General features: G+C 33.2%; 2 protein-coding genes across 2 annotated transcripts; one reads left to right on the top strand and one right to left on the bottom strand.

Annotated features, from left to right (window-relative positions):
* Positions 1-1,685: 1,685 nt before the first annotated feature.
* On the top strand, positions 1,686-13,501 carry LOC105334190 (sphingosine-1-phosphate phosphatase 2). Its single transcript, XM_034469935.2, has 3 exons — positions 1,686-2,533; positions 7,922-8,011; positions 8,817-13,501. The coding sequence occupies exons 1-3, from the start codon at positions 1,862-1,864 to the stop codon at positions 9,387-9,389; spliced, it is 1,335 nt and encodes a 444-aa protein (XP_034325826.2). The 5' UTR covers positions 1,686-1,861; the 3' UTR covers positions 9,390-13,501.
* A 3,021-nt stretch (positions 13,502-16,522) lies between these two features.
* On the bottom strand, positions 16,523-26,390 carry LOC105334189 (T-complex protein 1 subunit delta). Its single transcript, XM_034469936.2, has 14 exons — positions 26,138-26,390; positions 24,897-24,949; positions 24,523-24,612; positions 24,245-24,353; positions 23,848-23,990; positions 20,550-20,671; positions 20,211-20,346; positions 19,934-20,073; positions 19,712-19,808; positions 19,415-19,522; positions 19,069-19,199; positions 18,427-18,661; positions 18,110-18,223; positions 16,523-16,743 (listed from the first exon to the last, which is right to left on the bottom strand). Exons 1-14 carry the CDS (start codon positions 26,247-26,249, stop codon positions 16,726-16,728), a joined length of 1,608 nt encoding a protein of 535 aa, XP_034325827.1. The 5' UTR covers positions 26,250-26,390; the 3' UTR covers positions 16,523-16,725.
* Positions 26,391-26,548: the final 158 nt, after the last annotated feature.

Genomic DNA, 26,548 nt, shown 5'->3' with positions numbered 1-26,548 from the left:
ACAAAAGAAAGCCTTTTTTTTTGTTTCCAAGAATCGGAATTTTAAATTCTGTAACAAAAATACCGTTTAAAGGGTTTATATGTAAATTATTATGAAAATGCCCAAGTTTTCAAAACTTTTCTAAATATGATCGCATCTGCACTAGTGCCGGATGATGTAGCGCATCCATTACAGAGGTCACATCAAGTTCCCTGGGACGACAATTGCTTTTACTACTGTATTACACACGAACCATTTATTCAGCAGATAAATTATCCCCTTTCTTTTGTCATATTCTATATTTAGACCTTTATTTAAGAATTTAAGGCAATCGATAGAAATCAAAATCGATAAATAATTCAGAATTTAAAAACATCAAATACATAAAAAAGTTACCAAAATATCCACTTTTATAATAGTTTGTCGTAATTAGTCTGATTTATTTTTTGTTTCTTCGTGTTTCTTTCAATTTATTAAATACAGTTGTAAACGCAGGGAAAACGTTCAAAAAGTCCTTGTTTATTGACAAATGGTGAATTTTGCACATATTGGTTTTCATCAAATGGAACCCCCCCTTTTCCAAATTGCTGGATCCGCCTATGAAATCATATGACATAATCGATATGAACAGACAGGGACGTAGGGTGATTTCACCATGCATCGGACACCTTTGGATTTTTCCCTTTGTTCACGCATTAAATATCGTCCAAATATAAATAACACTTGTTTTAAAAGGTACAGGTTTTCCCCTTGCTTAATTATTGGAGAAAAAAGTTGTGAAATTGTTAAAAATGTAGAAAATAAAGCAAATTAATGAAGTGTTGAACTATTTCACCATGGATCGGACAATATTTACCAAGCATCGGACAGCTATAGCAGTGCAGTAGAGATTAAAAATAACAACATTTTCTTGTTTTAATGCAAAAATACAAAGGTTCGGAAATATTAATTTATTCAATTGCTATTCATATTTCTTTTAATGTAAATCCTCAAATATACATATAGGAATTAAGACTAGTGCTTCTGTTTAAAGGAATATTTATCATAAGGGGTTCTTTATCGTGCCAGCTCCTACAGGAACTTTGGACTAAAAATGGTGTGTCCGTAAAACTCGATTTTTAAGTGGTTTGAGGAAAATGTTTGTATCAATTATTTTTTTAAATTTTTATTTTACTTCACAATTAAAGTATATCACAAGAAATGGGCACATAATCTCCATATTATTAGAAGAAATCATGCAGTGAAAACTGTCCGATGCATGGTTAATTTGTGTCCGATCCATGGTGAAATTATGGTGCAATAATGACCTTGACATTAATTGTTCAAATTTCTTGGACTTATTTTAATCAAATTTTGTTTCAAAACTTACTTCTTTTTAATTATTTTACGAAGAGAGTGCATTTTCACTAATTTACAATCAAACGCACAACATTCAAATCATGCTTTAGTGTAAAATCTTCGTAACTAAATTTTCAATAATGGCGTATTTGATGTCATTTTACGATGTCTATATTGCTATTTCTTTGACAATGTGACTGTCAAATTCTTAATAATGATAAAGTTCATTTGTTCTAATTCAGGAATATACGAAACAACACATGAGCGCATGCACATTTATTTGTATATTTATAAACAAAGTTGTCCGATCCAAGGTATGTGTCCGATGCATGGTTAAATCACCCTATATACTGGTACAGAGTTATCTTTCTTCAATACAACGAAATAGAGGTCACCGTTGTACTTCCGTTTTAGACGAAAGCAGTCGAGAAAGGAGTTCGGAGTGATAAAAAGGCAAGTGGGCTGAAAATGGATTCATCAATGAAAAAGCGACTTTTTGAGTAAATTACGGAAAGTGGGATACGAACACGGCTACAATATAGCAATGGAGGGAGTTACGAAAATTTTTAATTATCTGAAAAGTCCCGAACTTGTTGCAGAGTTTCAAAAACGATGTGGTGTAGATTTCTCTGATACTGATACGGCAAATGAAAACAAAAAAATAGAAAACGGTACACAGCAAAGCCAGTCAGATTCTGTTCGTCTTAGGAATGGATTCAGTAAAGCGAACGGAGAGGCTGGAGTTTCAGATGTTCTGAAGTCAAATGGCTATGTGAAGAATGGATATACTGTTGACGAGGTTATTCATTGTCAAGAGAAAAATGGCTCGGTCTCTCCTAATCAGGCCCACGGGAAAGAAAAAAATGAAGAAGAGGATTTAGGAAAGTCATCGTTTAAGATTACTAACAAACTGTATTTCATCCTTTTTCATTTCGGCGCAAGTCTTGGAAATGAGATTTTCTATTTAATTTTTTTTCCATTCGTACATTGGAATTTTGATGGAACTCTGATGCGACAGATGGCCTTTATTTGGCATGTTGCAATGTGGGCAGGGCAGGCGTTAAAAGACATTATATGTTGGCCTCGCCCAGCTTCTCCCCCAGTGATTAAGTTAGAGAGCCGCTATAGCTTAGAATATGGAATGCCTTCTACACATGCGACTGTTGGAACAGTTATACCATTCAGTCTTCTTATCCTCTTGCATAGATACTATGAGGTAAGGAGAAAGTTTGACATGAATGTCATCTTATTTCAGGTTGTAACTCCCAAATGTTCAAAGGTGTGATCATAACATGCATGGCATGAATGAGATTAATTAGGTGTACAAGATCTCCAGCCTACTAAATTTACTACCAAGCCATATAGTCTTTTTTAATAAATTACATGTATTGTAATTGCTTTATTTAAAGTTCCATATCAGGCAAACTCATTTTCAAACATTAGTTGAAATGTGTGAAATTCAGAAACACTTCCTGAATGCCGTAGATTCCTAATTAAATGCAAGGAATGAATATCCGTGATCAATAGTGAGAAGCACATCCTGTGGATTTTAATTTTAGAACAGATGTAATTATATAATGAAACTAAGATAAAAGTTTTCCGTCATGATTTTATGTTCCCATGATTTGAGACAAAACATTTGAATCACGGAATTAAAAAATTGTGTAAAAAACAAGCATTCTGAGAGTAATGCAAAAGCAATACACGTCCCCTACCGGTTTGTGGAAATTGTGAAAACAATGCACTGTTATGCAGAATATCGAACCCGAACATAAAAAGATTGGAATATAAAAAATTAATTTTCTCAAAAATATGTCAACCAGAAGCTACAAAAGTGTAAACTTGATCTGTAGTTTGACATTTTGAAGCTGTTCAGCAAATTTCATATTATTCCTCAAACGCATAAAGAAAAAAGTGTGGAAAACTGAAGTGGGACAGACAGACAGATAGACGACGGACGGACTGACGGATGCAGAGGAAAGCTATAGTCCCCTCCAGTGAAAACCGGTAGGGGACTAATAAGGAATCTACAATATGCATATATGAATATGATAGTTATAGGAATTGTTAATTAATGTGAAAGATATTATATATATACTTATATATGTTAATATGAATTGAAGTCCTTTTTGTTTGATAGTCTCTAGGGAAATGGAGAAAAGAATGTTTGATATGGGGTCTGCATAGGTATATAGATACCATTCCCAATTGGTAAATGTACAAAAAAAAACCCCACACATATTAAAGATTGAGTTTTCTAACTAAATGATATTAAGTCTAGAGCATGATGAAAGAGGAAGACATTGTCAAAAGGTCTGTCACTATGATTGTCCTGTTTCCAGGTACCGGTACTGGTATCTATTTTTGTACTACAATGTATAACATATTATGTTGAAGTATTTAAACACCATGGATCATCATTCCATAGTAATGAATATGGATATATATGGGTATTTAACAGCTTGGGAATTTTTAAATTTTTATTTATTGCATTTGCGACATTTAGGAGCATTGGAACAGAAATCTTCTTTGATTGAAAACTGAATACCCGGTAATTGTTATTTTTTCAATGTAGACTAAGAAAAAAATCTATTTGTGTCAGCTAACTATATATATATCTCTTGTAAAATGTTGGAATAATTACCTACACTTAATGACTTTGTCAGGGCCAAAAGATAATACTGAATGTTGGTTTAGCTCCAGGTAAATGATCAGACATGTAAATAAGTGAAACATATATATGTTAGAATCTATTTCTCAGCCAATGCCCATGGGGAATCCCTTTGGAAATTGCCATATACGAATTAGTGCACCTATTACATATATAGACATTCAAATAACATTTTAGGCATAATAAGAACCCATTAATCAATGTTTTACATACTTCATGTACTAATGCCTTTTAAACTTCGCACTGATAAGACATGAAGATCTTTAACCTAGCAGCAATAAAGTTCTGTGTTTCCTTGTACTGTACACTACAGTATAATAGAAAGCAATAGTAGAACTCCTCCCTGTCTTCTCTTTATCCTATGCCACCACCAGTCCAGCCACTTCAAATTTTTCAAAGAATCTATTAATAGTTACTTTCATGGTTCCACCTGTGTTTACTGGGTAGTTGTTTGGTGTATTTCTGAATAATAGACCCATCTACAGTGTTTACCACTACTGCACATACTTAGGCTAATAAACTTGTTAGTATAATGATAAATCGTGGTACTGGTAATACATTATTTTATAGTATTCTGTTCAGCAACCATCTGCATGGTTATGTGTAGATAGAATATATAGTAATTTCATGATTAGCCAAGAAACATATGGCACACTAGGGCATTGTGGTACATTGTACTATTAAACTGGCAATTATAAAAAAATATTACTTCCTGCATTTAAAGATTTTCATGGACTATCTTGAAGGACAAATGGAATCTGTGATAAGAGCTCCTGTGCAAGGACATTTACCTCACAGTTATATTTTATGAATAAATGATCATGCTATAGGAGTAACTAAACTGCATGACGGCAGAATCCAATCCATGCTGTCAGCTGGTACTGTTAATACAAAGAAAAAGTATAAAATATATATTAGATTCATTGTTAAGGCACGCGAGTATTAGGGCTGGGACGATACTGTACTGAGCCGATTCGGTACATATCACGATACATGAGATGCGATACGATACATATCAAGATACATTGCAATTAAATGAAAACATGAATAAAAGTTTAAAATTTATTCAACCTGCCGATGTATTACCGTATGTCCAAAGTTATTTTGTTATATTCATAATGAGCGTTGCACAATTTACATAGTCTCGTGTACACTAGTTTTTCATAAAAAAGAACTCCAAAAGTTTTCCACACTCCATATTTAGCTTCCTAACAGTTTTGACAACTTTACGAGGTTTTCCACCATCTTTGTACTTTCATATTAGGCGCGCGGACTAAAAATAGCCGATATATGAAGCTCGGATATTTTTGAAAAATAAAAAAAGTTCAGTAAGGTATCGTTGTATTAATAGTAAATGTATCGATCCAAATATCGTCAAAATAAATACCGCGATGCACCGGTGCATCGGTGGATCGTCCCATCCCTAGCGAGTATAGTGTTTGTTCTCTTTGTAATGATAATGTTCATTGAGTGCAGTGTGTCACAGTAAAAGCTTGTCGTAGGAGATGAATAGTGTGTTTTTAAATACCAGGGTACTGGCCAGTAGCAACAGGTGCTTGTAGCACTGTGCATAGCCACAGAGAGATGAAAACTGTTTGTACACATAATAATACAAACTGAATGATTAATTGTGTATGGCAATATACTTGTATATTTATGACTCACTTGTATTTTAAGTTTCAGTTGAATATATGTATGCACCATATATCTCTTGAGTAGACTAAACTAGCAAAGGAAAATTTTCCGGGTTGTTTCCACAATGAACTGTTTTGTCTACATATTTTTATCTCTCCCCCCCCCCCCCCCCCCCCAATGATTCAAATTCATTCAATAGAATGAAGTATATAATCATCTCTGATAAGTAAAAAGTCCATTGTTAAAGAGATAACAGTGGTCGAGTTGAACTGTTGACCCATCAGGTGTGTTAGAGTACGCTGTGGTGTATATATACCTATCCCTTACATTGTCAGAAGGCTTACTCGTATATAATCATCTGATGAACACGGCATGTCTCCCTCACGTGATCTTTAAATATACATGCTGACTTCATTTCTTTTCTTAGTGGAGCTTAATGCCTGATGTGTCTGTCTGACCTAGAAAAAAATGTTCAGTTTTTGCCACCATGTGCATTATGCATGATTTTCAGTTTTACATAATTTATATGTAAATTTGTTGAAATTTAAGTGGAATTGCATTTCATGTGATTTGAGCATGCCTAATGGTTTTTAATGCAAGAATACCTAAGTAGAAGATAATCAGTTTCCATGAAAATATAATTATTTATATGGAGATTTTCAGAATACGGTATTGATCAGTATTGACGCATACCAAGACCTAGCTTATTCCATTCACACAACAAGGGATCATACCCAACCTTACTGTACCAATAAAGTCAACAGAAAATCCATCCGTTATTGGCTGAACAAATTTACTTGTTATTTTCAATTTGTTTGTATGTGCAGTGCATAAGTACTAAGTCAAGTACTGTGTAAATTAATTTCTTCATTTTGACCACACCTAATAGGGAGATTTGACTAATTCTTGCTAAGATGCATTCTCATGACATGAAAGCTTGCAAATATGCCTTAGCCGTCATTTTTTAAATTTGCTGATATGGAGAATAAGATTATATGCATATCAATCTTTTTAAATTCGTCATTGTCATTTTCCTGCATGAAGTCACAGACATAACCAGAAATCATGTGTATGAAGTGTAATAGAATTTTTTAAAAGGTATGCACATACAGACAAGCACCTGTGATTCAAATGATCGAAACTTTTTTTTTTTTTTTTTTTTTTTGATACATTACATGCTCAGGCTGGTTAGCATATTTAAAATAAAGTTAGATCTATTTACTTATGGTGTTAAGAAAACCGAATCGGACACATAGCTAGCTAAGATGTTTAAAAACAAGAATTATAGCTAAGTTGTTCTTTAAACTATGACCGAAGACATTGTATGTATACAGTTATAGATACATGTAGGTCACGCACAGAGTCCTATAGCTGGGCTAAAAAACTATAATAGGTTTATTAAAAAGACAATCTCTTATAAAGGAAAGATTATCCTTTCTGTACACATTGAAGTACATGTACAACTGTTTATTATGTTTTATAAATTAAGAGCAGTTAAGGTGAAATTTAGTAAGAGAGGCACAATTTGAGTGATATTTAATACAATTGAAATGTGTAATATGAGCCTATGTAACCTACTTTAAAGGATGCTGAAACAAATGAAAACTCAGTTATATTGTTTTGTTTAAAAGCCTCCTTTGTTTCATACAATTTATCACTTCAGGGAGATTCTGTTACATGCATCCTTGCATGGACAGTACATCTTCCTTATAATTCCTCCATACTCTATAATGTATCAAAAAGGAAAACTTGATCTGCATTTAATACATCTTGATTATTTTTTTTTTTCATTTGTGATTTGAAGTGACAGAGTATGATGAGCTATGGAGTTTGTACACCCTAGCCATTGGGGATGGATTATGGATAACACACAACTAATTGGATAAAACTCTCATTCTTTCATAAATCTTTTGATCACATATTATAACCTCATTTATCCCCCTTCCTTCATGTTCTTTTCTGGTAAGCTTTTGGAATGAAAAATGCACTAATGCTATTTCTACTTTTACGGTAATTATGTTCCCCCACTTCCATCCCAGATACCTATGGGAAAAGCCGATGAAAAGTTGAAAACTGTCAATTTACATTCGCTGTTCAACATGTGGTGTAAAATCACAATTATTTTTTTTCTTTGGTGATGTTCAAATCATATTCAGGGCATGAGGCAAACTTATGATTTACTTCTATACTAACAGTTGCATTTATATACATTTAGAGTGTATGTTAGTAAAAAAATGTAATGATGTTATGTAATGCTACATTTTCATTGACAGTTTTTGTTTTGTCTTAATACAACAGATACCCCTAGTATTTGGATTTGTGTGTGCCACATTATGGATGTCTCTGGTGTGTTGCAGCAGAATATATCTAGGAATGCACACAGTTCTGGTATGTCATTAGATATGTACATGTAATTAATGATGAGTACATCTGATCATGCTAATAACTAATAAGGATGTTAATTTTTTACATACATGATTACATGTACATGTACTTTTTTCTCTCCTTGCTTTTTTTCATAAGATGCGTGTATGTATGATTCTTTCCTTCTTTTTTTGCATTTGAAAAAAGTTTAAGGGAAAGGGAACAAGATGATATCCTTTTACGATGTGAAATCGTACTGTGTTCCTAAAAAATGTCTGTCATATAAAGCTGAAATATTTAACAATTGACCTTTATTGGTAGGTTTTCTTCTGACTCTCATAAATTGACTGTGTAAATGTCAGAAGGATTAAATATTTAATAGGTTAGGGTTGTACAGTCCGGGACTTGTTTGCTATAGACATGCACAAATTCCGGGGAGAAAAGAGGATTTTGTAGTTGGTTGACTTATTTGTTATGTAAATGTTCTTATTCATATCAGTGAATGTCTGTAAAAAAGTTCATCCGCTACAAAAATAGATTACTGGTATGTGTAAAACAGTTCATTAAAGGTACAAGTACGGTAAACCAATATTTTAGAATTAAAGTACATGAAAAAGTTGGTAGGTCTTTAAAAGGTGACCTTTGTCCATCATTATGAAGGAAAAATATTCAAGTTCACTCAGCATTTTTATGTTTTAATTACATGTACATGTATTATATTTAGTAATTCGCCATGATAATAGCTATATGTATTCCTTATTGTAATTGCTGCAGCCATTTGCTGCAGTTTTTAAAATGCCATATTCAGTTTTCTTATTTCTTGTTTTAGGATGTGTTAGCAGGGGTGGCTTTTGGATGCCTGATCATCCCATCAGTCCTCCCTTGGGTTCATGACTTGGACCTTCTAATTGTGACCCACCCACTTGGCCCACTTGTCTTTGTAGGGTGTTACTTCTTATTCTGCTGGGTCTACCCCAAACAGAAGATCTGGAATACTGCTAGAGCTGACACAGCTAATGTGCATGGCATTTGTGGAGGTGTGACATCTGGATACTGGCTCTTCTACCAGCTAGGCTGGCTCACCAAATCCAGACAGATCCAGCCCTATCCGATACCACCCCTCACCTGGAACTGGGTCTATCTCAGTTTACTGAGAACTGTTATAGGAGTATTAATCCTAGCTGCCATACGAGCCATTGTGAAACCTATGGCTATTCATTTTCTGTGCAGGCTATACAAAATTGACAAGAAGGATATACAGGCCCAGAGAAGCGAAGGTTCGGAGGTGCCACAGAAATTCATTACGTACTACTTGGTGTCGATAGGTGCCACTTTCCTGGTACCCCTGCTCTGCTCTTATCTCGGCATAATGAGAGATAGCTTTTATCATGAATTGTATTGATATTCACCTACACTTAGGAACCTTTTTGTCTGTATAGATTATTGTTTTATTGATTTCCAGTAATTTATGTCCTGTGTGTCTTATTTATACAGAATTCATTTATCTAGAGCCTTTTTTTTTTAAAAAGAGATCTATCTCAACTTGTTTTCCCATTTGCTGATAATGTGCAATTGCTACACAAAGTAATAAGAAACACTTTCACATTTTGGTTTATACCAGATTTGATCAGTATTATTTAGAGGGAAATTACCCAGGTATATAAAGAGACTACAAGATAAATAACCAACAAAAGTTAAATGAAAAACCCTTTCTATATTGTATACTAGTATTTGTAACAATATTCAATTATTACCTGGTATGTTTGAGAATAGAATCATTGCAAATATTGAAAGGGGGCATTGATAAACTGAAATTTTTCTTTTATCTGTCATGAAATAATTTTAACTGTTAACTAGGGTAAGTCATTATTTACATTCAAGTTCGTAGATAATAAAAAAACGAAAGAAATGTCAAGTATTGTTAGATTGTACATGATCTGATGACAATGTGGACTTTATACCATGAGACCATACATGTGGGGGGAAACGGCTGATTGTTATACCGGAGGGCAAGTAGTGTTCAAATATTTTGTTTGTCTAGTAACTAGTGCAAGTTCATTGATAGAGAGGTCATTAGTGCAAAACCCTACTGCTGTATCCGTACGCATGTACTATATCTCTCCGAACTAGTGCCCTATATAGAAACACTTTGTCACAAGACTGTATGATGTTATTACATGTTAGTACATCAAACATCTGTTACATTTTTTGCACTGATAAAGTAAAATAAGTTGTTTTATAGTGATGTATTGTACCATATATGAAACGTGGCTCTGTGTCTTTAAACATTTTGTGTGCAACAACATTAACACAATTCTATAGGGTAAAAATTCAACTGGCAATGTACATTAAAAATATGAAACAGTGATATGCATGTAAAAAATTTCAAAAATTGATTTCATTTTTGTTTGATCTCTGTAGTGGTTTTTAAGAAAATAGGTAAAGGGGTTGTAAATTGTCGTTTAATCGTATCTTACATGCATAATTTAATTGTGCATGTACATATGTGAGATACGTTATACATGTAAAGTTTACATTTAAACATTGCAGTCTTTTTAATCGATATGTATAAGTTAATTCGCCGTATAACAAAACGACTGTCAGTTTTCAAAAAATTGATAAAAACATACTTGTATATCTACATTGTAATAACTCACAAATTTGGTTGGATTTTAAAATGAACAAAATTGGTTGAGATTTTGACGTTTGATCTCCACACACTTTATAGAAGTATACAGAGAGTGGTGTTGTAAAAGTGGTGTTGTGTTTGTGATACTGAATTAATCATTTCCTGTCTTAATCATGTGACTGGTATCAGTACAACTTTTACATGTACTCTTGCTCTTGAATGTTAATTATTGTGGATTTGCATCCTTGATTTTTATTCAAGTCCCATCACGCTCAAATGAATCTTTTTGACGGAGATTGGCATGTTCACAGTTCTGTTGACTATGCATATACATGTAAATAGAAGTACTAAGGCATACTATTTTTTTAAATCAACTTCCTAACATTCTACTTTCTAATCTTTAAAAATGCATGGCATATATACATGTATGTTTAAAGCTGTATTCTTAATTTTATATGCACAAGTCTGAAACCCAAGGCCAGTCTTGCATAGTACTTGATGACTATATATAGGGTAGTGCAACTCATTAAACCTCTCATTATCATGAATATTTCATGCTCTATTCTGATTAGCTCCTTCACTTTTGTGATGGAAATCTCGATCACCAACCTAAAAACCCGTGAACAGTAGCATGCTATGTTAAACGTGACCTTTGTTATATAAAGAGCTTACCTCTCTCATTGGTTGAATGAGGATAATGAATAAACATGAAACTAAGGAAATAAGTTCAGTGAACTTGCCAACAATCAATTACAGTGTAGTAAGAAAGACTGACTGTGGGTTCCAGATGATGATGCACTGAAAATAACTTTGTATTTATAAGTAGCAGTATTTGTAATATTACCTATCGTATATCTGATTTTTGAATAGTAATTGTCATAATAAAAATGCAGTGGAACTGATCGTGCAGTCACCTGAGAGGTTTACAAGAATGTGAATGGGAATAACTAAGAGTTGAACAAAGATTGTTGAATTTGTTTGCAATATATATACATATTGCCATGTAGATCTAGTCTGTAAATCATGTGATATGACTACATAGGAATTAGGAAGTGGTGATGTTCTTTTATTGCTTGACTTTTTTTTTACAAGATAAACAGTATTTCTTGAAATGTTTTCGCCTCCTACAAGTATTTGTTTTAATAATTGACATACTTTGTTACATGTAATTTAGTATGGCACATTGTGTGAATTCCTGCTTGAAGCAGCCATGAGTCCCTTGTAATATTAATGAGAGTCGCTAAGGAATTGATAGATATCTCCTGGCTTGCCAAGAAGAGTATTAAACTTTGCTTGGGTCAGGAATACCTGTGATATCTAGATGACAGTCCAACAGGCTCCTCATTTTCATGTGTGTATATCATTGTAACAACAAGTTGCCTCACAATCAAGCTCATTTTTCACGTCTTCTGATGTTGTGTGTATTCTTTTGTCATTTCGCCATTCCATATTTACCGTAGATAAATATGTTGTAATTATAGAGCTTTGCTCCATGTACTACGTACATTTTATGTTATATACATGTATTAACTTGTGGTTTCATGGACCTTGAAAAAAGAAGATGTGTTTTAATGTGAAACCACTATTTGCTGGCTTTTTTAAAATCATAGATATATGTAGAGATGAACCCATAAAATGTATGTATTCCATTCAGTCAAGATACTAGTCTTTATATTGCGTGTCTCACAAAAATTAATAATGAATTGCATTGTAATTTTTGGAATATTTACAATACCTGTATATTGGATTTTAATTGTAATTTTTTAAAACAAAAGTATTACATGTAAAAATACAGGTATATATATACACTGTATAGTGTATATATACATGTTTTGATTCTTTTACCGTTGATCATTAGAACAATTATGTAAGTTTTAGATTTTATGAAGAAATTAAGAGCTTTGTAGAAAGTGAAAAGAACATGGGAGAAGTAAGTAGAGATTATGCATATTGAAATGTTTCAACTGAAATATACTGTGCATGGTTTCATTAATATTCAAGGGTATCAATTTTCGTGGATAATGTGAAAATCACAGTTTCAAGGATACGTAAATTCGTGGCCAATGACCCTATCAATACAAAATGCTAATAGAAATTGCATTTCAATGAACATTTAATTTCATGGATCAACTCAACAAAGAAATCCACGAAAATTGGTATTCAACGAATATTGATGAAACCACAGTACCCTGGTATTGTAATTGAACAACAATTTTTATACACCATAATCTCTAAAAACCTCTCAATTTTGGAAAACTATGCTACAAATTTTAGGCTGTACTTTTATAATATCCATTTTTTTTTCTCTTATCTGCTTTATTCACCCATGTTCTTTCTCTTAGCTTTTCAAAGCTATTTTGAGATGAAATGAGGGTATCTGATAAAAAAAATGTAAGAGTAAGTCTAGAATATATATTGATAACCAAGAGAAGTATGTATAATTTGTACTTTGGTACCTTTTGTTTGTAGAAAATTTATATGTATATGCCAGTGTCCATTCAGATCTAATTTGCGCAAGTTCTTGTGAACGTTTGGGAATTAGAAATCCATACCTTTAATCTGCATGAAACGATAATACTCATCTTTATGAATAAAATGTCCTTTATTTCAAGAGGTTATGCCATAAATATTGTATTTTAAAATATTGCTATTATTTGGAAGTCATGGATATTAAAAAAGAAAAAAAAGCAATGGATATACATGTAGTACATAATACATATAGTTATTATGGAATAGTCATTGCAATGGCCTTAAAGAAGATAATGTCCCTTGGAATGGATTTGAAAAGGTCTCAAATGTAAGAGTGTTATCTCTATGCAACAATCTATGACTTTTGTTAAATATTGCACTTCATGTATTGATCACAAAAATAAAAATAAAACCAGGATATTTCTTTTTCCTCTTTGACGTAGATAGAAGTGAACTTTGTTTTGATTTCCCAAAACAAAGCAAAGGGAATTTATATACCAATACATGAACAGCTTATAGGATACAACAGGTTATTTCCTCATGCACAGATGTCATTCTGGTCATTACGCATTTACGAAAATATCAATGGATTTAAACGTTCATGAAAGGATGCATCTGTTATTACCAAATATTTTACATGTATGTAAAGTTATTGATATATCATGATATAAATTTTATATTAAATGAAACAGCATAGTAAATGCCACTTTTACACTTCGCATGGTCCCCTGAATTGACAGTCATGCGATTATCGATGTGTTACGATACTCCCAAATGGAGGCCATAGACAAATTTCATTATCACAAGGGCATATCCTTATTGGAATTCAAAATTTAAATGATAATTAAATTCTACCTTTCTAGAAGATTCTGTCAGAGGAATGCTACTGCTTTGTATATATAGATATCATTTTTTTCCTCAAAACATCAGCACTCTTTCATAAATTAAACATTCCCTTAATTTATATCCAAAAGATACATGCAAATAAAAGTTCATGTGGGTTGCAGGCATTTTTCTGCAAAGAATAAAACTGCAGATGTATCCACAGTCAAAAAAGATTACTTTGAAAATTCTATATTTATCATTATTTCAGTAACCAACTGGTCAACTTCTCTAGCACTGAGGGCATACAAATGCATCTACAGAGGAATTTCTTCAAACTGTTGGAATTATTTATAATGTTATATTATACCAATTATATTTATCATAATTGATAAGAAGATATTTAAGTCAAATACGCAAAAAAATGTTCAATCTTGGATGAAAAATTACATTTTCGAAAATTTAAGTCAGTAAACATGAGCAAAAGCTCCAGGCAGATTCAAACTCATGATCTGCGGTTCAGATTAAGCCCAGTATTTTAATCACTGAGCTACAACATTATACATCCCAATCGAAAGATATGAAAAGTTTCACAAAATATTTAAGGGACAGTGTACCTCACTACACCTTGAAATAGTTTCTCAAATCAGCAGAAAATAACTTGATTATGATAGATAGCATGATGGATAAGAAGTATATGTGTCAAATAGGTGAAAAAAGTGCAATTTTAGATAAAAAATGATACTTTTAAAAATTTCATTCAGTAAACATGAACAAAAGCCCCAGGCAGATTCGAACTCATGACCTGCGGTTCACAAGCCTGATATTTTAACCACTGAGCTGTTACGATATACATCTGAAAAAGCATAAGTCTTGGTGTAGTGAAGTACCTTAAATCGCCATCTTGTGATGTAGTGTCTTAAAAAGTACAAGTCTAGGGTTAGTGGGGTACCTTAAACCTGTATGAACCAACACAGAATGTATTTTGTATGAGTTGGGTGTCACAAAATATTCTCCAATGACAAATTGTAATCATTTTAAGGTATTGAGGCAACAAGGGCATATAGCTCATATATTGGCAATCAACATCTATACCAAATCGATAGAGATCAAACTTGATGTAGGCAAGTATTGTGGTTGCACATTATCAATTTTGCTGATCGATTCCAATTCAGATGAAACCTATGTTTTAAATAGTCATTAAGTTCATAATGGCATTAATTTATTGAACTGCTGTTGCTTTTACAGCAATCACAATTAATGCTGTCATATCACTATCACTTCTTATTATACCTCTGTGTAGTTTTTGAATAGTGGCAGCATTCTATTTTCCTTGCTTTTAATCTCAGCATTTTTAGTGTTACTGGAGTCACTTTATAAACTTCAAAGTCCAATAACTAGAACTTGTTTACCATTGACAATGATGAAACCAATAGAAAACTAACAAATAAATAAAACTATAGAGTGACAGCATTTACTTTTCCTTGCTTTTAATCTCAGTATTTTTGGTGTTATTGGAGTCACTTTATAAACTTGAACTTGTTAACCATTAACAAACTGCAATGCCAAAAATAAAGTTTTCTTCAGTTTAATAATATACGGTACCAACTTACTAGCTATGAGGCTAAGGGTGATAGCAAGTTTATTGTTCCGAGACAGCCACTGTTTCCCCTTGGCTCAGGAAATGCAAGTATTTACAAATGTACCTTCTCAGGGAACAAGAAATTTGCAGTTGTCCTTATAGCCAGTAAATAGGTATATGTATATACCATTAACTTAGAGATAATGTGTCATGACCCTAAAATATTCTACTGGTCATTGATCTCTTTTAAGGTATTCAATGTATAATGAAGGGATATTGAACAATTTTGAATCATTTTAAAATAGTTAAATATGTATTGCTAGATAACAATGAAAGTGAAACGAACCAAATTCACATGACTGACGACACCCGTCATTTTGCAGCTTAACATTTTTTAATGAGTTATCTCCCCTTGATGAAAAAAAGAAAATTTTAATTTCGTCAAAATATCTGCGGTAAATGATTCATTTTATTGCATATTTTAATAGAGAGAAAGTTTATGCGTGTATTAACCAAGAGAGTTTTAAGAATTTTAAGTTATTTTTTACAATATCTTAATAAAATATACATTTCCCATAGACTTCAATGCAAAATACAAGGTGTAATTAGTTGGATCATAATCAAAATTTTGGAAATTCCTTTGGTGGAGTATTGTAATTTGATAAAACCTTTAAAATGATATCATGATTAGGAAAATCGGACCATTCATTTGTAAAGTACAAAATGTGGTCGTTATACATCGAATACCTTAACCAGAATTTCGTCCCATAGTCTATGTGTTATTATCAATCAGGATGTCCGATAGGGGTACATCTAATACGCTGTCATTCATTTCATAGATTATTCACTTTCACTCAACAAGTTAGGTTATCTATAAACATTATTGTGTATTTGTAATACATAATTATGTCATCAAAAAGTGCATTGTACAAGTACACTGTAGTCTGTACTGATATATATTGTCAACATACAATACTAACTCAAATCTCTTCCGTAGAAATTTCCCATTCAATGTAAATAATGAAAATCCATATCAAATCACTCATTTTTATTATAAAATTGTTCTCAAGTTTGTTCCAAGCAATTGTATACAATGGGATAATTTATATAAAGCCTTTTTCATCGAAGTCATTTTTATTCATATACTCCAGGGGTTGAAGTCAAGAGATGTCCTGCAGACACATAAATAACATTGGCGGGGGCAGTGAACTATGAGTTGCTACACTATCAATCCTCTTATCTTGCACAGTTAACCTGAAAAGTAACAACAAATACATATTTACACACAAGTAATACATTTCTTACATCACGACTGGCAACATTTTCAAATGAAGGTAACACCACATTTGTGTATGGTAATATACATTTACATGTACATGTCTTAAAAAAGATGCAATTCATTCTAATTGAGAGCACTCCAAAATGAAGCATTCATTCATGAAAGGAAATCATAGGTGATTATCTTGAACTTTACAAGCCCACAGTAACCTCACTCTAAACAAGGATACATATATAATAGTAAACTGTGAGATTGGACCTATCCTTGAATTTCTTTTTAAGTCTTGTAAAATTTACCGGTACTTGTTCATTTATTATGTTCAATAGTAAAATTAACTGGTTCATTTATCATGTCCCATTGTTACTAGCACATTGAATTTGATTCAATTGTATATTCTTAATTAGTATCAGATACAGGTATCTTGAGAAGAAATGTATCAACCAAATTTTTTAAAATGAATGTGGTTACTATAATATCACTGAATGCAAACTTCGACATTTCCTTTAAATTTTCTTTTAACTTTGTCCCAACAAGCTACATGTACATCCTCACACAAACACATCCAAATACATTCGTTTTCCCTTGGACTGAAATGTCACACTTTCATTGGTTTAAACATTACATGTGACTGCCTCATATATCTCTGTTAGTTCAGCGAGAATTAATAATGGGTAATAAGGCCGACGCTTTGGCTACTTATTTCGACATTTAATATTATTTAATACAGAGCCCCGTGTGCTGTAAGTTCTTAAAATATTTGGAGTAGCTGCCCTTTGAAATTCTTTAAAATAATTAGAGAAGTTGCCCTTTGAATTTTGTCATCACATTGTTGTGTCTGGAGCAGAAAAAAATGTCAGCTTCGAAATTTGCTCAAATCTCTGCAGAGAATTGGGAGAAAATGTTTAAATTTGAATAGCAACAAATCATTGTAAGTAAATATGACTTGAGCAAAGATTTTTAAAGAGTATTTGAAAAGTGGGATTGATAATTTGAAGAGTTTAAATGAGTTACAATTGGACAAGATGTTAGGAGGCATCCTGGACGAGGCTTTGTGTAGATCATCGCTACTTGGGAAAAAATAGGTCACTTGATAGTCCTCGGGAAAACAAATCACTTATTAGGTATGTTACTGACTGACTACAGAAATATATTGGGTTGATTAATCTTATAGATGGCGAGGCAAGGCGAAACCAACCGTCTATGAGATTGATCAACCCAATTTATTTCTGAGTAATAGTATTCTTTGGATGATACAATTTGTGCAATGGAATAATATTGCTCATAAAACTTGAGAACATATGCTTATTCAGGCAAAAAAAATGTAAATGTGCATATACTTACAATATCATCAATTTTCATTATGCTTTTGACAGTCTCTGTTGCCAGATGAATAGCACTAGTGCTAACTAACAATGGTTGAACTACATTTTCTTCCAAAATGTTGGTAATTGCTCCCTGAAAACAGAAAAATGTGCATGGTGTTGATAAAAACTCCTGTGCTAATGCCAAACACATGGATTTATTAATCCCAGCATATAAAAGGTAAAATTGCTTCTACTGATAATTATACATTTAAGGATGCTTGCACATTGAAAACGAAATTTACTACATGAACATGTTTCTTTCAGCTTGTGACATTTTGTACACGGTGTCTGTACCTTTCTGACATTGATACCGGCCGTTTTCTCTCCTTCCGCGTGTCTGTTCCTCAGCTCTGTCACTGTAGCAATGGGGTTCAGCCCAGCATTTTCAGCAAGGGTAATGGGAATAACTTCCAATGCTTCCGCAAAAGCTCTGAAACAATACTGCTCCATTCCTGTCAGGGTGTTGGCATAATCATTTAACTGCAGAGACAGCTCAGTTTCTGGCGCCCCTCCACCAGCAATCAATGCCCTGAAAATGATAAATATCACACAAATCTAACTCAGTCAGATTAACAAACAAGTACATTGCTGAACATCAAGTCTGCAAACTATACAATTTATTAAATGACTTAGAGAATGGGCAAAGAAAATGACATTACAGAGACAGCAAAAAACTGTTTAGATAAGTCTCTGTAAAATTCATTTCCAATAGATACCATGCTATACAGAAAGGTCACATACTCTGTGCATGCAATTTTTATCACTGGCTTGTTGAATTCATTCACGACTTTCCATTGATTTGGCCACAAGATATTATTTGCTAAGTTTCTCAAAGCACTGCCCCAAAATGCTTCCACATTACTAGTTTCAATGCCACTTACTTTATTTTTGGCCTTAGTGTAGATTTTGAAGTATCGTAAATGTATATGTATTTACCTTTTTTTGACCAAACATCTGATGACGCATAAAGCATCATGAATGGATCTGTCGGCTTCCTCTAGAACTAATTTGTTTGATCCTCGTATTAAGACTGTCACAGTTTTGCCAGGGTTAGCAATTCCAGTAATCTGTATAGATAATAAATGATTATGAGTAAAAGGTAATTGGTTTTTAAGTTTACTGTTTTAACTTACATGTTACTGTTAATCTTTACATGGTGCATTAAGTACAACAGTGTAAAGATAATTTGAAATATAAAACATTTTTTATCACAAAGCTTCAAATGTAAGTTAATCATCTATCTGTAACCCAAACTTATATACAAGAACAAATAATCATTTACCTTCACAATTTTACTAGAGCCTGTTTGAACCTCTTCTACAAGGTCTGCACTTCCAAGGTTCTCTGGTAAAAAGTGGTCTAAGCTGGCTACAGGTCTGCATCCAATACTCTGATAAATCCAAAATATCATTAACAAAACGAAAACATCATTAAACATTACATTGTACTTAAGCTTTAAGCATTTCAACAAAAACACCACTTTTCACATTATGAAGTATTTGACAACTAGAAACAAACTGCTTCAGTTCGAGATAAATGCACATGTAGCTCAAACACATAGATATCTAAACATATTTACCTTGCAGATAAATTCAATATCTTCTCTTTCAATATCCTTGACAACCATAATTTTCATTTTTGCCAAGAAATGAAGAGCCAGATCACTAACAGCATCCCTGTTGAGAAAACACCCAAATTAGAAATTGAGACACAAGGTAAAAAAAATAAAGGAATCTCTACCATTATCACCACTCTCTGTACTTTTATTGAGCTCTACTTTTCCAATGAATGATTTATTTACCTCAGAACAGACTTCTGTATTAACAGGACATTGCACCCAGCCTTCTTGATCTTCTTAATAATATCAAGAATATACTGCCTCTCTTCCCTTAGAACACGGTCCATTTGAGCATAGTCTGATACAATGACAGAATTGTCCATCTGAAGAAAAGAAACATAAACCATAATGTCCATTACACTCTTAAATATTAGTCTGAATTAGACTCTATTTTTTTTCATTAATAAAAAGACAAAAGATCTGAAATACTTTACAAATGTAAGAGTGAAAGGCTATTTACATCTGTTTTGGGGGGAGATATACAGAACTGGATGAGTCCAATCTTGGCCTTCTCTACTTTGTTTGGACCTCCCTGTCCCCCTCCTTTCTGGTTGAACACTAAACCATCAATGAGTTCTGTGTCCTCAATGGTCCCACTGCAAAAGTAAAACATTTACAATCATGAGAAATTAAAATAAGTTCTCAATTTCATTTATTCCATCCTTATCATCGAAATGCATTTAAAATCTAAAAAATATTTTGAGAAGGTTTTGTGATGGATTTTGCAAACAAGAGTATGTAATGAAAATTAGACAAGTTTTCTAAAAGATCTAAAACCTTTTGATTAAGTCTTCCTTACCCTAAGCGCTTGACAATCTTGATATCTCGAAGATCCACATTGGTAGCAGTGGCGGGGTCTATTACCTTCATCACAGCATCTACAGCCAGTGGGGACAGAAGGCTGGAGTACTGGGACACTACCTATTAAAACAAAGAAACAAACGATTCCTGATGAATTATGTTAACATTTATCATTTATTTGGGTAGGCAGTTCAAGAGTAAAAAGTCCGATTAAAATCTATTTTTTTAATTCTTGGGCAAAGACCTTCACTTGACAATCAGAATAAAAAGCTTGTGAAGGTTTTACTTTAAATCGACTTGAAGGGTAGATTCTATTCAGTCACCTGAAAGTAAAGTAGCATTTAACCAACTGTCTTACGATTAGTGCTGAAACGAATGTTCGAATATTCGCGAATGAATAGTAAAAATGTACCGTATTTTTCGGGGCATAGGCCGGTATTTTTTTTCTCCGATGAGCGAGCCCCGGCCTATCCCCCGGGATTGGCTATTCTTAGACTCAAAGTTAAAAAAAATTTAACAGTAAAATATAAAATCCACTGTTTTTATCCGTAGCAGTTTATTATGAGGGTTGGGTTTTTTTCCATCCGTTTGAACTATTGTTCGATAGTTGTCCCGTTGATAATTTTTGTAATGACATCGTGAGTAATAAAATGTACAGAACTGTACGAGGTATTTCTTTACAATCCCAATCAAAAGAATTTTTTTCCCATGTTCGTGTATGAACCCTGGAAACTATTATTGCGTAGTAAAAAAGAAAACGAAACCGGGTAGAATGTAATATGACGGAATTTTTGTGAATTCTTCATGTCTGCGTTCGTGGGAATCACTGGTCTTGGCCAATGGGTGTAGAATAAATCAAATGCTTTGTGTTTTTACAATTAATTTTCTGTTGGATGAAATAACGGTATTCTGGTGTCGTGTGTATATACAAAGGTGTAAAACCCGTGACTAAAAACAGCCTGGGGGCACGTAGCGTAGTGTACACCGTTACACTTCATTGCATTAACTGTGTTTTTAACATTACAACTTCTCTGCATAACGGCAAGTCGCTATTAAATTAATTAATGGAAAGAACACAAATTAAATATTTTATGTTTGGTATTTCGTTTTCTCATTCATAGCGATTACGGGGGATAACTCTATTTGAATATGAAACCATGTGTTGAGCTAATGGACGCCATACCCCGTATTTACAAGTAGCTTTCAAAGTATAACTTGATTAAATGAGATTTAGCAATAAGGTATTAATAAAATATAAAAGGTTTGGTAAAATATTATACATTGTACTTAGTTCTACCACACAGAACCACAGAGGTTGGTGCTGCAATCAAATTTACACTATGTAAAATTACGATACATAACGATACACCGACGAATACGGAAAAGACCAAACAGCCACAAAACACATATTTATTTTTTAAAATTGCTTAAAATATATATGTTAAGCAATTTAAATAACTTTAATTACTCATTTGACTTCCTACATCGATATTCTGAAAGTACATACTTAATACGATGACTTCCTTATTCAGCAGTCATACTTCCACTATAGTAATCATCAATTAAAAATCGGCTTATCCCCCAATTCGGCTAGTCTAAGAATTGTTCTTGAATTTTGTCTAAAAAAAATAGCAATTCGGCCTATGCCCCACATCGACATATGCCCCGAAAAATACGGTATATTTAGCATTCGAATATTCGATCACATGTCTAACACCCATATTAAGCATTGTAAACTAAGCTGCATCGTGCTATTTCGTTACAATATGGAAAGGAGAAGCTGAAAAATTTACTTTGAACGAAAGAAAAGACAAGCCATCTATGACTGCCATGCTTGGTAGAATCTATTACTTAACCCAGTAATAGACTCCTCCGCCAAGCTTGTTTACCTTGAAAGTAAAAGCATGGTTTACATCGAACGGAGACAAACATTCTGGATTTATCAATTCATAACAGACGCTGAAGAAATACTTTGCTTAAATGTTTGAACGAGTGTGAGCTACGGAGAGTTAATATTGAAAGGTACATCGAAAGTTTTTTTTAAAAGATACCTCGATATAATTTTTTTTTCTTCAAATAAACAGAACATTTCCGGAACTATGAGCGTTATCAGTTTTCTTTTTGATACTATATCAAACATGGCGGAAATATTTGGACTGACTGACGAAGTTACGTATCCGACGGTATCGGTCTCACACAGGAGTCAGGACTGTAGTATATTATTAAATAAGTAATCAATCTTTTGATTCTATTTAAAGGAAATTTTAAAAAAATATCAGTATATTATTATTTGCTTAAAAAATAAATGCACACCCAATTCAATCGATACTTATGCGTTAAGCAGTTAAGTGTCAACTTCGAACTGACCTGTTTGAGCAGTCTACACATACACCCACTTAGTAATACAAACTTTATACCTTTTCTTTGACATCTACGAATATTCGAATACGAATCGAATAGCACTCACGAATATTCGAATACTGATTTATGGTATTCGTTTCAGCACTACTTACGATGTGCCATAGCTGCATAGGCAATGAAAAAACACTGGCCTTTGATGTTGTAAAAAGAAATTTTAAGATCTAAAAACTTAATATTAAACAAAAGATGTTTGTGAAACCCTCCCTGGGAAACATCAACAAAGCAAAATGAAAAGAAACTGCAAATAATTGGAATTTTTTATAGTCCAAGGCGTGCAACTCTGTAAAAATTGCTTGATCGTACCCAAAATCGAACTTATCATGATGAATCTGTATCCCAAATTTCACTTTAATATGTGCAACCTCTGCAAAGAAAATTAACAGAATATGCAAATAATTGGAATTTTTCTCCGAGTCAAAGGGGCATAATAACTCTTGTCAAAAAATGCACGATTGTACCCAAAATCAAACTTGACCTAGATATTAGAGTGTATAATACATCTGTATACCAAATTCCTTTCAATATGTGCTACCTCTGCGAAGAAAATGAATGGAAACTATTGGTGGACCTACCAACCGACAGACAGCAGCAAAGCAATATGCCCTCCCTTTTTCAAAGGGGAGTCATAAAAATATTTCATTTGGCAATGTATCCTATTTTAGTGTTTTTGAATGGTAGAAACCAGCTTCCTCTAAATTGACATCTTAAAAAAATATGTACAAATAGTTACATTCAAAAATGCACTGAATCATGTTAATAAATCAATCTCTGGCAAATACTGTATTTCCTTGATATATAATGTAAGCAATAAATATTATTTGCAATTGATTCTAAACCAATGCACAGTGTGTTCTCTGAAAGTGCTTCTTCTTTACCTTGGAATTCAAAGAGGTTGATGCACTTTTCAACAGGGAATCTCTGTCTGACAGCTTTAAAGGTGTACTAATTTCTTGTAAAACCTGTACGGACTTCTCAGACGCATTTTGGAATGACTCGGATATACTTGTTGGGTGTATTCCTGTCAATGAGAAATTAACAGCCATTATACCAGTTTTATTTCAACATGTCTAACAAGTCAATGTATCCATAATAATAGCTGAGGCATCAATTTTCAACTGTGTTAATAATTCAAACATTCGAACATTATAATTGACCAAATAAATTATCAAATAGAAATGCAGGCAAACGGTTACTGACTCATATGAATATTGCTTGTCATTTAAAGATGGCCTAATTTTCTCTCTTACAGTCAGATTAGTACCCAACACAAACCTTTGGACAGAAGTTTGGCACAAGCCTCCAAGAGACTTCCCGCAATGACCACAACAGAAGTAGTACCATCTCCAGCCTCAACATCTTGTGCATGAGACAATTCCACCAACTAAGGAACAAAGGGGATTATCAGCAAACAATTTACACACTGTGACACATCAGATTTGTCAATAACATATCAATGCAATGATGCACAAAAATAAATATTGAGTCATTTAATTCTTAAGAGGAAAATTAGAGGATAGAGCTGTAACTTAGTTTCCAATGAATTGATTTACCATCTTTGCTGCTGGGTGTAAAACTTGCATTTGCTTCAATATAGTTGCTCCATCATTTGTGATTGTAACATCTCCATTAGCAGCTTGAATCTGTAATATCAACATATGTATTTATAAACTTAAAGTAAAGCAATTTTTTATATGGCACTCACTCACCCTCTAATTTAGTCTTTTAATGTTGAAATCTCAGCTATTTCAAATTATACCATTATTTTTTTCACTAAGTTCATATACAAAAGAAAGGAGTTGTGAACACATCCTGATATTCTATAGTTCATAACTTTTTGTCATTATGCTTAATTAGTATACAAAATTCATGATATCATGATCATTAAAGATAGTTATGCTTGCTGGTCTTCAAAACAAATATTTACCATTTTGTCCATGCCTCTTGGCCCAAGGCTTGTCCTTACAGCCTCTGCCACAGCTATCAATGTAACAAAATCACAACTTTTAAATCATTCCATAAAAATATGCATATTCATTGGGGAATATAGCAATTACTTAATACATAACAAAAGCACTGCAAATTGGAGCATCCCCTTGAAATGGAAATCTTTCTGGGATGTGTTTTTAATCAAATTAAGTATTTGTTTGTTTATGTGTTCTATGGTTCTTTCTACTGTTATTTCATACACACAATTTAAAAATCTTTATAAATTTTATAGTAAAATGGGATATCTCAACAGCATGCTCAAGAATTGAGAAATAATTTGGAATAGGCTTTGACTTAACTCTATTCTTAAGAAGCATGCAAAGCTTATGGAATCTGCAAATGAGGGCTTTTAGGAAACACACTAACACACCAACATTCAGGCTTTCAGCATTGCCTTATCCCCTTGCGATGGGATAACAAATAATAATTATTATCTATGTGAATTATACATTATTAAATAGTTAATAATGACGGACCAGACCAGGATTCGAACCCGGCCCCCTGAATCTGTAGTCAGGTGCTCTTCCAACTGAGCTATATGGTATTTGAATCCCATTCTGGTCTCTCCCATCCCGTTACATTTGGTGTCAAGACCAACCCTGGAATTGACAGGTTAACTCCTGCCAGGGGAAGAGCATGGGGTAATCTTTGAGGGCGAAAATCATTTAAGTGAGTAGGAATGTGACGGTCAGACTTTGGGTACCGGCACCAGATAGCTCAGTTGGTAGAGCACCTGAATAGAGGTCAGGGGCCCTGTTTCATATCCTTGTCAGGTCTGTTATTATTTTTCCCATTTTATTACAACAGCTTTCAGTTAAAAAAATAGGCTTATTCCTTGTGATAAAAGTTTATTTATAAACAGACAAGACAATTAATATAATCATTGAAAGATTTAATCAGTAAAAGTGTTGAATTGTAGGAATATGGAATTTTTATGAACATGCCATGATACTGACATTTTCATCTCCAAAATCCTTAAACTAAGACATGACGGCGCACGTTTCTTCCGGAACATTCTGTTGCTCAGCTGATTAATACAAATAATGAACCCATGGGTTCAAAATTGCATTATTTTCCTTAAGACCATAAATGATAGAGTGTCAAATTCAAGTTTTTCTATTTTATTAAAAACATGGCTATTTACACCTCAAAACCATAGAAAGATAGATGTAAACAAACCCTTAGCAGCATTGATGTTGCTAAATCGAATCTGGGTTGGTTTCTCCTTATCCTGATATTCAGACCTCTTTCCCCCATGATTCACAGACTTCTGCTTCGGAGCAGCCGGCATCTTCGCTTTTCAAATTATAACTCAAAATACCACTTTCTTCAACCTATATGTTCGATGGATGTAGATTGTTTTGGCCGAGATTCACGTTGTTTACTCGGTGTTTCCAAATATGTCTGCTCAAGTCTCACCAAAATATCGTTAGAAACGAGAATTCAGGAATCCGTAATATCAGACTGGAGAGGCAAAGAAAGTAAAATTAATATACATGGCAACATTAAAAGCACTTTATGAATATCATAATGAAAGTGGCAGTAATATCTGTTATCTAATTAAAAAATAAATATTTTTTAATCGTTTGC

Source organism: Magallana gigas, chromosome 6 (assembly GCF_963853765.1).
Source record: "Magallana gigas chromosome 6, xbMagGiga1.1, whole genome shotgun sequence".
NCBI classification, from domain to species: Eukaryota; Metazoa; Mollusca; class Bivalvia; order Ostreida; family Ostreidae; genus Magallana; species Magallana gigas.
This window is presented reverse-complemented; position numbering and strand designations above follow the sequence as displayed.

Excerpts from the sequence above, each read along its gene's own strand:
- LOC105334189 (XM_034469936.2), bottom strand. The coding sequence starts at position 26,249 with ATGCCGGCTGCTCCGAAGCAGAAGTCTGTGAATCATGGGGGAAAGAGG. Across the intron at positions 24,613-24,896 it reads CAAGAGGCATGGACAAAATG|ATTCAAGCTGCTAATGGAGA; the intron begins GTAAATATTTGT and ends TTGATATTACAG. Across the intron at positions 20,672-23,847 it reads CAACCTCTTTGAATTCCAAG|GTAGTGTCCCAGTACTCCAG; the intron begins GTAAAGAAGAAG and ends TTGTTTTAATAG.
- LOC105334190 (XM_034469935.2), top strand. The coding sequence starts at position 1,862 with ATGGAGGGAGTTACGAAAATTTTTAATTATCTGAAAAGTCCCGAACTT. Across the intron at positions 2,534-7,921 it reads TCTTGCATAGATACTATGAG|ATACCCCTAGTATTTGGATT; the intron begins GTAAGGAGAAAG and ends TTAATACAACAG. Across the intron at positions 8,012-8,816 it reads TAGGAATGCACACAGTTCTG|GATGTGTTAGCAGGGGTGGC; the intron begins GTATGTCATTAG and ends TTCTTGTTTTAG.